The 15,530-nt window shown below is 52.7% G+C and overlaps 1 protein-coding gene across 3 annotated transcripts; it reads right to left on the bottom strand.

Annotated features, from left to right (window-relative positions):
- Positions 1–3,241: 3,241 nt before the first annotated feature.
- On the bottom strand, positions 3,242–15,388 carry BATF2 (basic leucine zipper ATF-like transcription factor 2). Of its 3 annotated transcripts, XM_066358704.1 has the most exons (4): positions 15,269–15,388; positions 11,120–11,227; positions 9,637–9,741; positions 3,249–4,457 (listed from the first exon to the last, which is right to left on the bottom strand). In XM_066358704.1, the coding sequence occupies exons 2-4, from the start codon at positions 11,156–11,158 to the stop codon at positions 3,660–3,662; spliced, it is 942 nt and encodes a 313-aa protein (XP_066214801.1). In that variant the 5' UTR covers positions 11,159–11,227; positions 15,269–15,388; the 3' UTR covers positions 3,249–3,659. The 3 variants fall into 3 exon arrangements, with proteins under 3 accessions (XP_066214811.1, XP_066214801.1, XP_066214791.1); XM_066358714.1 differs by lacking the exon at positions 15,269–15,388 and having other exon boundaries at positions 3,242–4,454; positions 11,120–11,472; XM_066358694.1 differs by lacking the exon at positions 15,269–15,388 and having other exon boundaries at positions 3,250–4,457; positions 11,120–11,762.
- Positions 15,389–15,530: the final 142 nt, after the last annotated feature.

Raw genomic sequence — 15,530 nt, 5'->3', positions numbered from 1 at the left:
GTGAACTCAATGAAATGAGGTACAGTGCCTTTCAGAATCTGGGGTGTGGTACTTTATAACACATATATCCTTCAAAATCTATATCATCTCCTCCCACGTCTTTGATTTGGTATATATATATATTATATATATATATATATATATTATTGATTTTAGAGAGAAAGAGAAAGAGAGAGAGAGAGAGAGAGAGAGAGAGAAACATCAATCTGTTCCCATATGTGCCCTGACCAGGGATTGAACCAGCAACCTCTGTGCTTCAGGATGACAAACTAACCAAGCTATCCGGCCAGGGCTCAGTTTATATTTTAAAACAAGCAGAACACCAAACTTACAGTGACAGTTGCACATTCCAGTTTTTCTGCTTAATATGTTGTAAGCATTTTCTCACCTCATTAAATATTCTTCAAAGCATTCTTTGTTCTTAGCACCTCTTCAGTCATCATCATCTGAGTATACCAACGTTAATTTAGTCACTCCCCTCTCTTATTTGTTTTGAACTTAAGGAAGGCTTTTACCTTCGTGGATTATGTCTATTATCCTATGACTGTCCCTCCCTGCAGGGCCTACAGGGAGGTGTGAAGGCAGGAAGCAGGGTCACCTGTAGTCAAGTGCTCCTGATGTTGAAGGAAGTCTACACCATGTCCTAGCTGTGTGACCTTGAACTTGTTACTTAACTCCCTGGGCCTCAGTTTCCCCTTCTGAACAGCAGGGATGATAACCATACCTATTTCACAGAGTTATCAGAGGTATCACTGAGTTAACCCAAGTAAAACAAAGCATAGTGTCTGCCAAATTTTCTGGTAGAGACGCGAGCCAGACCATGGCATCCTCATTCCCATCAAGTCCTGTTCCACATGCATTACATCAGCTCTCATCTCAGATTCCAGCTGCCCTCTAATTAACGTCTTGGCTTCCCTCCTGCCAATCTGCTGACCCTGAACCTTCTGGTGAGCCCAGCTCGGCTGCCATGCACAATCTCGTGACCACGGCACCTACTCTAGCTGGGTGGCCCTGGGAAAGTCCATCCCATCTGAAACATGAGAGGAGGGTTAGGTTAGGAAGTCCATGAGGGATTGCCCACCTCTGAGATTCTAGACTATCCTTTCTTCTTTCAAAGGCCCTTTGTTTTCAGCAGTACAGAGTACAAGAACTTGAAACAGCTATCCAAAGCAAGAGGAATCGGAAAACTTTATTCACCATAACAATGTGCTGAGACTTATGCTCAGCATCCTGGAGTGTGTCAAATACTAGCCTAGTGTCTGCTGACTAATGTGTGAAATCTGGGCAAAGAGATGGATCTCCCCTTACAGTGCTTTTCCTGAGTTGGCATGAGAACCTCCCCTTGAGCAGATGCTGCAGCGGAGCTTCCGCCTGCTCCCAGTACTGGCTCTTCCAGGTGCCATTGAACCAAACAGCAATGAGGGGCAACAATCAGAGGGGCCTGTGGGCTGCCTAGGGAGGGGTGGTACTGAGGAAGACACAGGACTCACTACCGCCAGGTTCAGGTCCAGCACAGGCTTAAACATAACCTTGCTCTTGGCCCTTCCCTCATTCTTTCCCCAGCCTCTGTGTACTACGTGAATGGCTCTCAAGTCCCCCGTGGCCTTGGCGGGTGGAGAGGGGCAGGGAGCTCTTTGGTAAGAGCCTGAAGAGCTGACCCTGCACAATCTCCTCAGGTCTTGGTATGGCTACTGGCACCTCACCTGTAGAAGCCCCTGGGGAGAGTGTTACAGTCTTCTCCCCAGTTCCCATGGCAGGTTCAGTTCCTGAAACTGAAAACACTGCTGGAGAAAGAAAAGGTCCACTTCCAGTCTCCCACCTGGCTATTCCCCACCTAGACCTGGACTCTGGACCGCCCCTGGTTAGGGTGAGGTTTCAGGGCCTGCTCCCACCTGGCTATTCCCCACCTAGACCTGGACTCTGGACCGCCCCTGATTAGGGTGAGGTTTCAGGGCCTGCTCCCACCTGGCTATTCCCCACCTAGACCTGGACTCTGGACCGCCCCTGATTAGGGTGAGGTTTCAGGGCCTGCTCCCACCTGGCTATTCCCCACCTAGACCTGGACTCTGGACCACCCCTGATTAGGGTGAGGTTTCAGGGCCTGCTCCCACCTGGCTATTCCCCACCTAGACCTGGGCTCTGGACCGCCCCTGGTTAGGGTGAGGTTTCAGGGCCTGCTCCCACCTGGCTATTCCCCACCTAGACCTGGGCTCTGGACCGCCCCTGGTTAGGGTGAGGTTTCAGGGCCTGCTCCCACCTGGCTATTACCCACCTGGACCTGGACTCTGGACCGCCCCTGGTTAGGGTGAGGTTTCAGGGCCTGCTCCCACCTGGCTATTCCCCACCTAGACCTGGACTCTGGACCGCCCCTGGTTAGGGTGAGGTTTCAGGGCCTGCTCCCACCTGGCTATTCCCCACCTAGACCTGGGCTCTGGACCGCCCCTGGTTAGGGTGAGGTTTCAGGGCCTGCTCCCACCTGGCTATTCCCCACCTAGACCTGGACTCTGGACCGCCCCTGGTTAGGGTGAGGTTTCAGGGCCTGCTCCCACCTGGCTATTCCCCACCTAGACCTGGACTCTGGACCGCCCCTGATTAGGGTGAGGTTTCAGGGCCTGCTCCCACCTGGGACCGCCCCTGATTAGGGTGAGGTTTCAGGGCCTGCAGCGTGATAGGTGCCAAGGAACTGTAAACTTAGTATTTAGCAATGCCGTTTTAGAGAGGAAAAGCCAGGCCTTTTACCCCCTCCTTTCTGTAGAGAATGGAAAGAGAAGAATGCAGGAGCTTCCTGGCTTGCAAGGGCAACTGGGTCATCTAGTCATAGTTCAGCTAATTCCTAGAATTCTCTGAAAAGCTGCCTGGGACCACTTGCCACACAGAGCAAAGATGATAGAATTTATCTAAAAACCTTAGAAAACAATGTTTATGTATCTTAATCAAGAATTCGTATACTGGGACTCACCTGAAAGTCATGAGAGTAATATATACCTCAAGACAAAAGAGATCGTCAGCCCCTCCTTACCCACTCCAACCGGTATGTGATTTGGTCTATAAAATCAGCCACAGAATTGTAGGGACTTTCTACATGACTTGGGATTGTGCCCTGTGTAGCTAGCCAGCTAAAATAAACTCCTCAAAAATTCATCTGGACTTGGTATCTCTATGTAACTTGCGGATTAAAGTACAGTACTTTACAACAGCAGGGCTCTGTGGCCTTGGGAGTCACAAAGCAGAAGGAACACCTCCTCCCTGCTTCCATCACTTAAACCTCTTCACACCAGCCCGCAGTTACTAGGACCTCAGCCCCTAAGGTGCCTGGGCCAGGATCCTACTAGGAGGAGAAGGAGCAGATGGTGGTGTTTCAGGTCCCAAAAAAGGCTGTGTGACCTTGGACAAGTCACTTGTCTTCTCTGAGCCTCTGTTGCCTCTGAAAAAGTGCAGTGATAATCCGGATTTTGCAGGATGACCATGAAGTTGAAATGAGATCGTGGTGACGGGCCCGGTAGAATGGAGGGCACACAGTGACGGCTTCCTTTCCCTGGGGCAATGCTGGGCCGGCTGGTCAGCCAAGGGCAGCCTCCAGTAGCAACGGAGGGGATGCCCCCCATGCTCAGGCCGCCTCCTGAGCCTGAGGAAAGGGCCAGCCCAGCTCCAGGGCCTGCTTAGAAGTGGACTTGAGCAGAGGAGAGCAGGGGGAAGGCCAGGAGGGGGTGCGGGCTGAGACCCACACCCAGCCCCTGCTGGTCTGCTGCTAGGAAAGCAGGCTGGTGCTCCCTGTCCTGCAGAGAGGCCAGCCCCAGAGCAGCCGAGGGACTGTCGGGTGAGGACACCAGCTTCCCCCTGGGGAGGTGCTCTGGTCCAAGGGCCTGCTGAGGGGCAGGCTGGTGCTCCCTGTCCTGCAGAGAGGCCAGCCCCAGAGCAGCCGAGGGACTGTCGGGTGAGGACACCAGCTTCCCCCTGGGGAGGTGCTCTGGCCCAAGGGCCTGCTGAGGGGCAGGCTGAGCTGAGGAACGGGTCAGGAGGGCTTTGAGATTGGAGGAAGGCCTAACTAGGCTGGAGCCAGAGGGTGAGACAGATTGGGCAGGGCTGGGGGACAGCTGGGCAGGAGGTGCAGTAATAGTAGTAGTGTCAAGGGATAGCGAGGACAGAGGGGAGAGGAGGCCAAGAGAACCACAAGGCTGAGGATCTGGAGAGAGCTGCTGGGCCGAGGGAGAGGAGACTGGGGTCTGGAACAGGCCCGGGTGCTCCTGGCATCCATGTTGTCTATGAGACGAGGGGTCCAGGGGTGGCTTGGCCTGACCCCAGCAGCCAGGGGGCAAGGGAGCCAAGCAGGAGGCACAGTCCATCAGGCACTGGTGCTCATGCATGCTCAGGGCCTGACTCCACCAGTCCAGCTCAGCCTTCAGGCCATGGATCTCCTTCCACAGAGCACGGTTGCGTTTCTCCAGTGACTCGTGCTGCTAGAGGGAGAAGCAGGTGGGCAGGGGAGGGGGTGTCAGCCAGCACTAGGGGCTCCGCATGAGCCCTATCCAATCACCAACCCTTCAGGATCCTCAACTTAGGGAAAATATACCACTGCCACGTGCAGGCCCAAGCTCCGCGTCCTTGGCTCCTCTCCAGCCAGCCCCCCACAGCCACTGATGAGTCTCCTCAATCTACCTCTACCGGGGCTCAGATGCACCTTCTCCGCATTCTCAATTTGATCTCTGCTCACCTGGGAGTCCCTAACTGGGGCACCCCCCAAAACACTCCGTTTTCTTGGCCCAGAGGAACCATTGGGTAACTGTGTCATTAACCAAACATTAGAGCCGTTTAGAGACTCCCACAACTTCTTGTGCGTGGTGACCCCGACTCACACACCCAGCTTTAGCTCTCAATCTCTCCAGTCCTCCCACTTCCTGTTTCTCAGATGGGCTCTGCTTCCTCACACTTCCTGTCTCCTCTGCCCAGAAGTTCTTCCAGCAGCTCCCTTCCCTGGGCTAATCTTGACATGGACTTCTCATGGCCATGGAGATGTCCTGCTATCCTGGCCAGCACGCGCCCACTGAGGCCCAGGTCCTGCATTGCTGGTTGGCAGCATAGCGAGTTCTGGTCGGCATCCGAGTCAGCATGTGTTAGGTTCTGTCCTGCTGGGTTCTAAGAACCCACAGGGACAAACACCAAACACCAAACACCAACATGCAATTCTAAACAACCATTTCTGATTACCAAGTGGTGGAAAATGCAGAAAGAACTCTTTCCGCAGCTCAGGAGGCTGAATGCCTTCCTCTGGTTCCTTCCCCCACCCCACCCTTTGTGGGCACTTTTTAAAAGAAGAAGCTGCAAGGATGTTTTACATAAAAATGTTGCTTAAGCCAGTGTTTTTCAACCACAGGTCTACTACTGGTCTGCCAGAAATTTTGTGCTGGTCCATGAAGGAGTTAGCCGCCCTGATGTTATATGAAGATTACAGACTAAATGATCTTAATCAAAGTCACTGATGCTCGCCTGACCTGTGGATGGAGCAGTGGATGGAGCACTGCGATCACAGTTGGAAGCTCTGGGTTTGCGGCCCTGCCGGGTCAAGGCTCATACAGGCGGCAACTACGAGTTGATGCTTCCTGCTCCTCCCCCCACTTTCTCTCTCTCTGTCTTCCTTCTCTCTAAAATGAATAAATTAAATTTAAAGAAATTTTTTCCCTTTTGCTAAGGGTGATTTGTGCCTTTAGTGGTCCCTGAAATAATTCTATTTTCACTGGTCCTCAAGTGTAAAAAGGTTGAAAACTGCTGGCTTAGGCCACAGACCCAAGGTTTTAATAGACGTCAAAGCCAGCAACAGCCACATCCCAAGCTGGTCTCTACATGTGGAATGACATTATTTAAATGTCCTTAGGCCACCTGTCACCTAAATTCTCCAAAGGCTTCAATTTACCTCCAGAAATTGAGTCATTCATTCATTCATTCATCCATTCATTTGCCACCTTTAGGCTGCTCACACATCACCTACTCAGGGAGGGCATCCCTTGCTGTTTCCCTCCTCCCTGCTTTAATTTTCCCCATAGCACTACCCCGTCTGACATCCTAGACACCTCACGGACCATTGATTTGTCTTCCCGGCTCCACCATAAAAAATATTAGCCCTGGGGAAGGTGGGCTGGGCTTTTGTCTGCTGTTCACAGCTGTACCGCCAGTGCCAGTGGTATGATGCCACCTGCCACACAGGGGATGCTCCGTAGGCGTTCCAGGAAAGGATGCAGGCGTGTGTGCCACCCGCACCAGTCCTCTCTCGCTCTCCGTCCGCAGGGTGCTGTGCTCTCATGCCTGTGCCAGCGCAATTCCGTTCGCCAGCGACACCTTTTCTCACTTTCATATGTTTGGAAAACTCCTATGCATCCCTGAAGACCAGCTCAGACTTCATCTCTATGTCACCTCAATGCTACTGCTTATCGTTGCCCCCACCCCCCCACTTCTAGAGCACTTTATTCTGACTGTATTATTCGCTCGGCAGGGGATTACTGAGTCCCTGCCATTTGTCAGGCAGTGTTTCAGGTGACGGGAAACAGCAGGGAAAGGACTAGTTAGTTCCCTGCCCTCATGCTGCTTACAGCCTGAGGGAGACAAGCAATGAGCGTCTAAGGAGGTCACCCCTGACATGAAAAGGAAACCAGAGTGACAAGGAGAGATCTCTTTAGATCAAATGGTTTAGAAAGGCCCTTCTGAGGAGCTGCTATTTAAACCAAACAACAGGAAAGAAGTGAGGGTGGAGCTGGACTGCTGTCTGAGGGTAGAGGACATGGCAAGGTGGAGAAAGACCCCCACAGCCTGAAGAGGGGGTGGGATGTTAGGGGAGGAGGGCGGCCAGGTGGGGGGTGCGGAGAGTGTAGGGCCTTCGGGAGCAGAGGGCTGTGAGTTTTACCCACCACTAGAAGGGCTAAAGTGTATTCAGCCCTCCCAAGAGCTAGGTCCTGAGCCTAGTTTGTTTTTTTTGGGGGGGGGTTGTTTTTGTTTGTTTTTTTGGTGACCGAGACAGAGAGAGACACAGACACAGACAGATAGACAGGAAGGGAGAGAGATGAGAAGCATCAATTCTTCATCATGGCACCTTAGTTCATTGATTGCTTTCTCATATGTGCCTTGATCAGGGGGAACACAGCAGATGGAGTGACCCCTTGCTCAAGCCAGCAACCTCGGGGTTTTTTTTTTTATGTAATTTTTACAGAGACAGAGAGTGAGTCAGAGAGAGGGATAGACAGGGACAGACAGACAGAAATGGAGAGATGAGAAGCATCAATCATTAGTTTTTCATTGCGCCTTGCAACACCTTAGTTGTTCATTGATTGCTTTCTCATACGTGCCTTGACCGCAGGCCTTCAGCAGACCAAGTAACCCCTTGTTGGACCTAGTGACCTTGGGTTCAAGCTGGTGGGCTTTTGCTCAAAACAGATGAGCCCGTGCTCAAGCTGGTGACCTCGGGGTCTCGAACCTGGGTCCTCTGCATCCCAGTCCGACGCTCTATCCACTGCACCACCACCTGGTCAGGCAGACCTCGGGGTTTTGAACCTGGGTCCTCTGCGTCCCAGTCTGACACTCTATCCACTGCGCAGGCTTTGTTATTATTTTTTAATTTAATTTAGATAAAGTCAGAGAGACAGGAACATCGAGCTACTCCTGTACATGCGCTGACTGGGGATCGAACCGCCAACCTCTGTACTTCGGGATGTTGCTCCAACCCACTGACTGAGCTATCCAGTCAGGTCTTTTTGTTTGTTTGTTTGTTTTATTGATTTGAGAGAGAGAGAGAAAGACAGAAACATCAATCCGCTTCTGCATGTGCCCTGACCAGGATCAAACTCTTTGGACATGGAGACAGTATTTCAACCAACTGAGCTATCCAGCCAGGGCTTGAGCCCAGCTCTTCATTATTCCCCTAGGAAGTAACTAACAGTGTCCTTCCTCTCTGCACAGAGAAGGAAGGGAATCTCCAAGGGTTGGGGAGCATCCAAGATCAAATTACCACCCAAGTTTAAGAGGCCGGTGCAGGTGCAGGGCAGCCCCCTCCTGCCCCACTGGCATCCTTTGCCTCCTTTGCCTCCACAAGGGTCCTGCCAAGGGGCAGGCATTCTTGTTTCTGTTTCTGGATGGGGATAGTGAAGCTCAGCAAAGGAAGCGACTTGCAGCAAACGAGTACCACAGCTGGGACTCTAAAGCCCACCAATCTTAACCCTGAACCAGTTTCTCATAGTGTGGTCTTGGCCACCCATACCAGAACCCTGACAGGCAACGTGATCAGTCACAGTGCAGATCCTGGCCTCTGGAGGTGGGGCCTGGTGGGGGTAGGGTAGGGTGGAGGGTGGAAGGTGATCAGGGTTCTCTTTTAAGAATACCTCAGTAGCCTGACCTGTGGTGGCGCAGTGGATAAAGCGTTGACCTAGAAATGCTGAGGTCGCCAGTTCGAAACCCTGGGCTTGCCTGGTCAAGGCACATATGGGAGTTGATGCTTCCAGCTCCTCCCCCCTTCTCTCTCTCTGTCTCTTCTCTCTCCCTCTCTCTCCCCCCTCTAAAAATGAATAAATAAAATGAAAAAAAAAATCTTAAAAAAAAAAAAAAGAATACCTCAGTGGCCTGACCAGGCAGTGGCACAGTGGATAAAGTGTCAGACTGGGATGCGGAAGACCCAGGTTCGAGACCCTGAGGTCGCCAGCTTGAGCGCAAGCTCATCTGGTTTGAGCAAAGCTCACTAGCTTGGACCCAAGGTCGCTGGCTTGAGCAAGGGATCACTCGGTCTGCTGAAGGTCCACAGTCAAGGCACATATGAGAAAGCATTCAATGAACAACTAAGGTGTCGCAACAAGAAACTGATGATTGATGCTTCTCATCTCTCTCCATTCCTGTCTGTCTGTCCATATCTGTCCCTCTCTCTGACTCTCTCTCTGTCCCTGTAAAAAAAAAAAAAAGAAGCAATCAACGAACAACTAAGATGCTGCAACAAAGAATAGATGCTTCTCATCTCTCTCCCTTCCTGTCTGTCCCTATCTGTCCCTCTCTCTGACTTTAATAAAGTAAAAATACCTCAGTGGCCCTGGGCAGTTGGTTCAGTGCATAGAGTGTTAGCCTGATGCATGGACGTCCCAGGTTCGATCCCCATTCAGGGCACACATGAGAAGCGACCATCTGCTTCTCTTCCCCTCCCTCTCCCCGTTTCCCCCCTCTTCCCCTCTCAAAGCCAGTGGCTCAGTTGATTAGAACATCGGCCCCAGACAGGGGTTGCTGGGTGGATCCCAGTCAGGGCGCATGCAGGAGTCTATCTCCCTTCCTCTCACTTAATAAAAAAAAAATTAAAATATATAAATTTTAAAAAGAGTGCCTCAGCTGGTTGCTGTGCTGGGCTCTCCCAGTTTGCCTCCACTTCCTGTCTGGGCGCCTAGAGGGCAGGGCCAGCTGTGCACGCACCTTTTGTCCCTGGAGCCAAGTGTGTATCTAGAACACAGATTACACTACACACCCTGGAATTTCCAAGTCTCAGGGGCAGAGCCCTTCCCTCCTCCCAAATTTGGCACCAGGAAACACACAGCAATGTAGGGGTCCCTGTAAAAGGCAGACGGCAAAGAGGCAACCTGGCCAGGTAAGTGCAGGTAGGGTCGGAAGGGTGGAATCCCCCACCTGGTGCAGGGCGTCCGCCTTGTCCGTGTGCTTCTGCCGGCTGCGCTGTGCAGATGCCCGGTTCTTCTGTTTCTTCTTCAACTGCCTATGACACTCCTCAGGGTCCTACAGGGCACAAGCATAGGGTTCGGGTTCTTGCAAGTTGTGCCCTCTGTCCTGGCCTTCTGTAAAACCGTGCCATTCCCAAGTCAAGTCCCCATAGGTCCCCATCTTCTTGAAGCCACCTCTGGCTCCCTTGGAGACCACACACCCCATGGCAGGCATGGCATGCCCTGCTGGAATGCCAGCCTCATTCAATGTCCTGCTCATGTCTCAGGAAGAAGCTGGAAGGCTGGGATTTAAACCCAGACAGACCTGATTCACACCGACACTCTTTATCAGCTACGTCACTCTGGGCAAGTCGCTCACTTCTCTGACCCCAGCGGCCTTATCCACTCAGTGGAGGCATCATAGTGTCTTCCTTACAGGCCGCAAAGCCGGCTCCCGGGGCCAGCCCAGAGCGAGGGGTTAACCAAGATCAGTTTTCGCAGTCAAAGGGGCTGATTTCCTTAGCTTGAGCTCCATGGTGAGGGCGGGCCAGGGCGTGACTCGGTTCCATAGGCCTGTGCTCAACTCAGGCCCAAAGGCGATATTAACCTACTCAACAAATATTTATTGAGCACTTACTGTGGGGCAGGCCCTGAGCTAGGGGGACAAGGCAGTGAACAAAACAGGCAAAAATCCTTGTTGGCAAGTTGCTCGCATTTTGGTGGGGCAGCAACCTAGAACGAATGCGTGAAGTCTGTTCTGACGAGAGTGAACACAAAGGTTGATAGCTGTGACCCTTCCCTGTCCCCAGACCCTAGACTAGGGGGTCCATGAAACTTAGATGAAATATTTAACCCAAATGCCCAGTTTTGGAAAGTCAGGCAAGAAGGAATGTTAGAGGTGCGGCAGCCCAGCCTCCCCTCCCATTGGCCTTTCTGGGAGGCGTGTTCTGAGTGTGGAGAGTTCAGGAGAGACCCTGGCCCCCCTGGCTGAGGATGCTATGCTCCCAGGTCCAAGGCTCCTGCAGGCCCACTCCGGGTGCTGGCATGGGACAAGAGACTGGAACTTGGGGGAAAGGCCTGCAGTGAGAGAAGGGGTGGCCCTGGGCCCTGGGGGAGGGGCAGAGCCTTGAAGGGAACCAGGCCAATGAATTTGCAGAGGGAAGAGAGGTTACCCTAAGGGCAGTGAGGGGCGAACAGGTGGGTTAGGAGAGAGCAGAATTCAGAGGCCAAGTTCTAAACTGGAGGCTGGTTCTGCAGTGTGAGAGCTGGAAAGCCCCCATTCCAATCCCTGAGGACACTGAAGCCCAGGGCAGGGGGATGTGAAGCCCACGGTCACACAGCCCATGTACACAGAGCTGGGATGAGGAGCTCTGGCCATATTCTCCCCACCAGACACTGGGGACCCTCGGACACACGTCCCTTCTCTTCCCCTCGCCCTGGTTCCCTGTACTCACCATCCTGGTTTGCAGCCCTTCGTCTCCACAGAGGTGCATGGCTTGGGCAGTGGGAAAGGCTCACACGTGGTTCAGGGTGTCCCTCAGCTGCGGTGACCTCCCAGTGCCCTTTGGGGACCCAAGGAAGTGTTGGCTCTTTAAATCCTCAGTGACCACTCCGCCCCCAGCAAGTCAAGTTTCAGTTTCTTCTAAAGCCACCGGCTGCTCAGAATCCCTGGCTCGGGTTGGCTCACGTGGTTGGAATTTCCTAATACGAACTGGCCTTCCGGTTGGGCCCCTTCTCTGGCAGAAGGACAGTGGAGGGTGGCCAGCGGAAGGGAGGGCAAAGCCCAGGTGTGGGGTGGGAGGGCAGGCTGCCAGGGACAGAGTTAAGAGACGACAAAGGGGAACCAAAGGTCATAGGGGAGACTGGACAGTCTCTGGGCTCTGGAATCAGAGGAGCCGAGGTTCCCAGCCCACTCTGGAGCGCTGGAGCTGTGCAGCTTTGAGAAGGTGACTCACCCTCTCTGAGCTTTAGTTTCCTCAACCGTAAAGGGTGTTGGGGGATGGTGTAGGAACCACACAGGATAACACAACCACCCCAAACCCTCTGAGACCAATGTGGAGGCAAAAATAATCAATGACCCTTAAAGAGGAGAACAGATGGTTAAATTACGGTGCTCTCATTCAACAGACCACACAGCAGTGGAGAGTGACGTCTAGCAGTCAGGAGCATAGCTTCGAGTACATAGCTTCACCTTTCTATGCTGCTGTTTCCAAATCTATAAAGTGGGGATAAAGATACTTTTGTGCAGATTGAAAGGAGTTGAGTCAGGTAAGGCACCTGACACCCTGTCTGTGCAGCATAACGGCTCAACAGATATTCACAACTAGGATGTAGTGTGACATGCAGAGCTGCTCCTATATGCCCGTCAGTCCATACCATCCAATTGTGTAACAGTAACAAGGGGCAGCAAGGTCTGAACATCATGGCTTTGAGATTTAATAATAAGGATATGTAAATATGTAATGAGTATAAAACTATGCATGGGAATGAGGAACACAATGCAGAGGGATGGGCTGAGAGGGTCACAGGAACTTCAGTTGTGTTTGTGGGTTTGGATGCTTAAACTGTGGGAACACAGTTCTGTGTGATAATGTTACCAACACTTTAGGGTATACCCGAAATGTTCCATAATAAAAAATTCTGTTAAAGACCGAGCAAACCCTGGAGCCCCAGGCAAACCTGCATGGTTGTTGTATCTTGAGACCATGCTTGGAAGGGACATTTGTTTGAGGGATGGAAGAGCCAGTACCCTCTGTCCAAGAATTGCATGTGCAATGTATTCTTGTGGTCTGGTGACTAGAGCATCTAGGGGTTGTGCCTGAGTCCTGAGGGCTCAAGACTGATGGTGTGGGATCAAAAGAATGGCAAATACTGTGAGTTGGATCTTCTGGTGAGTGTCCTGGGGTGCTGTGCTGAGGAGTTCGCAGCTGCCTCTGATCTTTTTTTTTTCTTTTTCTGAAGTTGGAAACGAGGAGGCAGTCAGACAGACTCCCGCATGCGCCCACCCGGGATCCACCCAGCATGCCCACCAGGGGGCGATGCTCTGCCCATCTGGGGCATTGCTCTGTTGTGACCAGAGCCATTCTAGCACCTGAGGCAGAGGCCATGGAGCCATCCTCAGCGCCTGGGCCAACTTTGCTTCAGTGGAGCCTTGGCTGCAGGAGGGGAAGAGAGAGACAGAGAGGAAGGAGAGGGGGAAGGGTGGAGAAGCAGATGGGCGCTTCTCCTGTGTGCCCTGGCCGGGAATCGAACCCAGGACTCCTGCACGCCAGGCTGACGCTCTACTACTGAGCCAACCAGCCAGGGCAGATCTTTTTTAAAAGGAGTCCTGCAATTGATTAGCAATGTCTGCCAGGCAATGACTAATTAGTGATGTCTGTCATGAGCAGAGCAGTGAGAGTAATAGTTCCTTGCTCAGCCTAGAGTGGGGCATGAAACCAGTTTGGGCTTTAAAGCTAGTTAGAAGAACTCGGAGGACCCGGGTTCGATTCCCAGCCAGGGCACACAGGAGAAGCGCCCATTTGCTTCTCCACCCCTCCGCCGCGCTTTCCTCTCTGTCTCTCTCTTCCCCTCCCGCAGCCAAGGCTCCATTGGAGCAAAGATGGCCCGGGCGCTGGGGATGGCTCTGTGGCCTCTGCCTCAGGCGCTAGAGTGGCTCTGGTCGCAACATGGCGACGCCCAGGATGGGCAGAGCATCGCCCCCTGGTGGGCAGAGCGTCGCCCCTGGTGGGCGTGCCGGGTGGATCCCGGTCGGGCGCATGCGGGAGTCTGTCTGACTGTCTCTCCCCGTTTCCAGCTTCAGAAAAATGAAAAAAAAAAAAAAAAAAAAAGCTAGTTAGAAGAACTGACTCTGACACATGGTACTCTACTCACCAGGTCTATCACCTTGCATCTTGGTGTTCTCATATATTTCCGGGCCTGACAAATCATACCTACTTTACAAAGTTGTTCTGAAGATGGAAAAAAGTAAATGAGAAGAAAGCTCTTTGCATATTGTAGAGTACTATGCAGCTGGAATTTATTCCCATTCTGAGATGTGTGGGAATGCAAGATTAATGCAGGCTCATAATTTAAAAGGCCTGGGTGGTTGGGACTGGACATTGTAGCTGGGCCTGGCACTCCTTGCTTGTGAGGGACTTGGGACAGAGGCTGAAGCAGAGCACCCCATGCAGTGACACTGCCCTGACTTTTCTGAATTATTTTCGTTTCCCAGAAACCTGCAGGGCTGGGCATCTTGCCTGAGACAAGCACCTAAGGGGCTCATTAAGCCAGGCCACAGAAGGGTCCAGGGAGCCACGTGCATGATGTAACCAAGAAAACACATGGGGGGGGGGGGCTAGGGCCTGAGTGTCTCCATCCCAATCCCCAGACCCAGCCCTGAACCCCAGTCTTTCCCCTCTCCAGACCACAGCTGTGGGTGGGAAATAGTAAGGCCTCCCTCTCTCCCAGGAGGCTATGGCCCTGAACAGAAACCGAAGAAGGCAGTGTTTATGGCTTGATATCCCTGAGGAGTGGCAGGAGGGTGGGACATAGAGTGGGTAATGTTTAACCATGCATGGCTGTGCAAGGCTTCCGACGAAGATGGACCCCCTCCCAGGCTGGCAGAGCAGGCTTCAGGGTCATCCAGTCCAATCTCTCATTAGAAGGTGAGGAGCCTGACCAGGCGGTGGCATGGTGGATAGAGCGTTGGACTGGGATGTGGAGGACCCAGGTTCAAGACCCCGAGGTCACCAGCTTGAGCGCAGGCTCATCTGGTTTGAGCAAAGCTCACCAGCTTGGACCCAAGGTTGCTGGCTTGAGCAAGGGGTTACTCGGTCTGCTGTAGCCCCCCGGTCAAGGCATATATGAGAAATCAATCAATGTACAACTAAGGAGCTGTAACGAAGAACTGATGCTTCTCATTGATCTCCCTTTCTGTCTGTCCCTTTCTCTGACTCTCTCTGTCTCTGCCACAAAGGAAAAAAAAAAGGTGAGGAGAGGCAAAGTCGTTCGGTGAGACAGGGCAGAGCTAGAGGCAGGCACACCTCTCTTCCCCAAGCCCTTGGTCCTTCCTCTTTGAACCAGGCATATGGAAAGGCCTGGTTCAAAGCCTGCTGCTCCAAAACAGCTCCAGAGTGAGCTCCTGGGCAGCAGGAGTACTACCTGTCAGTGCTGCAGTATCCCCAGTGCCTCAAACACTGCCTCCACATAATAGGTGCTCAATTAATGATACACCAACAAAAGTCCAGCAGGCAGCTTGCCATCCTAGAACCCCGAGAGCTTCCTGGATGAGTAATGAGGCTTCTGCCTTTCATTCCCACAGGGCTTGCCCTAGGCTCCGGGAGACTCTAACTAACCTCCTCATAAGGCCTGGTGGAGGCCTGAAGTGTCACAGGGGAATATAGAGCAAAGTTGAGGATTTGGGGAATGTGGGTGGGGGATTCCCTAGTTTCAAACTGAGGAAACTGAGGCACAGGGGAGAGACAGTCACATGGCTGCTTTGGGAGAAGTTAGGATGCATTGATGCATCGCCCCTTCCTGGAGTTGGAGAGACTCTGGGGGTCCCCAGTGCCCAGGGATGAGGACCCTTTTTCTAGACCCCCACCTCCATGTGCCCCCCTCACTTTAGGCCTGGTCTCTTCAGGGCATCTTGAAGGAGCTTCAGACGATGGACAGCAGAGTGAGGGGCCGGCCAGCTGCCGCTGGGGCTGACGCTGGCTCCTGACTTCCCACTTGTGACTGCGGATGGGCCTCACGAGACTAAGCCTCAGCTGGACAAGTTCACAACCCAGTGGGGCGCGGGGCTCCCGAAGGCGCACCTCCTGTTGGGGAGATCAGAGAAGGCTTTTCAGAGAGGTGGGCTGGCTTGATCCCAGGCCTGGAACC

Source organism: Saccopteryx leptura, chromosome 1 (genome assembly GCF_036850995.1).
Source record: "Saccopteryx leptura isolate mSacLep1 chromosome 1, mSacLep1_pri_phased_curated, whole genome shotgun sequence".
Taxonomy (NCBI): domain Eukaryota; kingdom Metazoa; phylum Chordata; class Mammalia; order Chiroptera; family Emballonuridae; genus Saccopteryx; species Saccopteryx leptura.
This window is presented reverse-complemented; position numbering and strand designations above follow the sequence as displayed.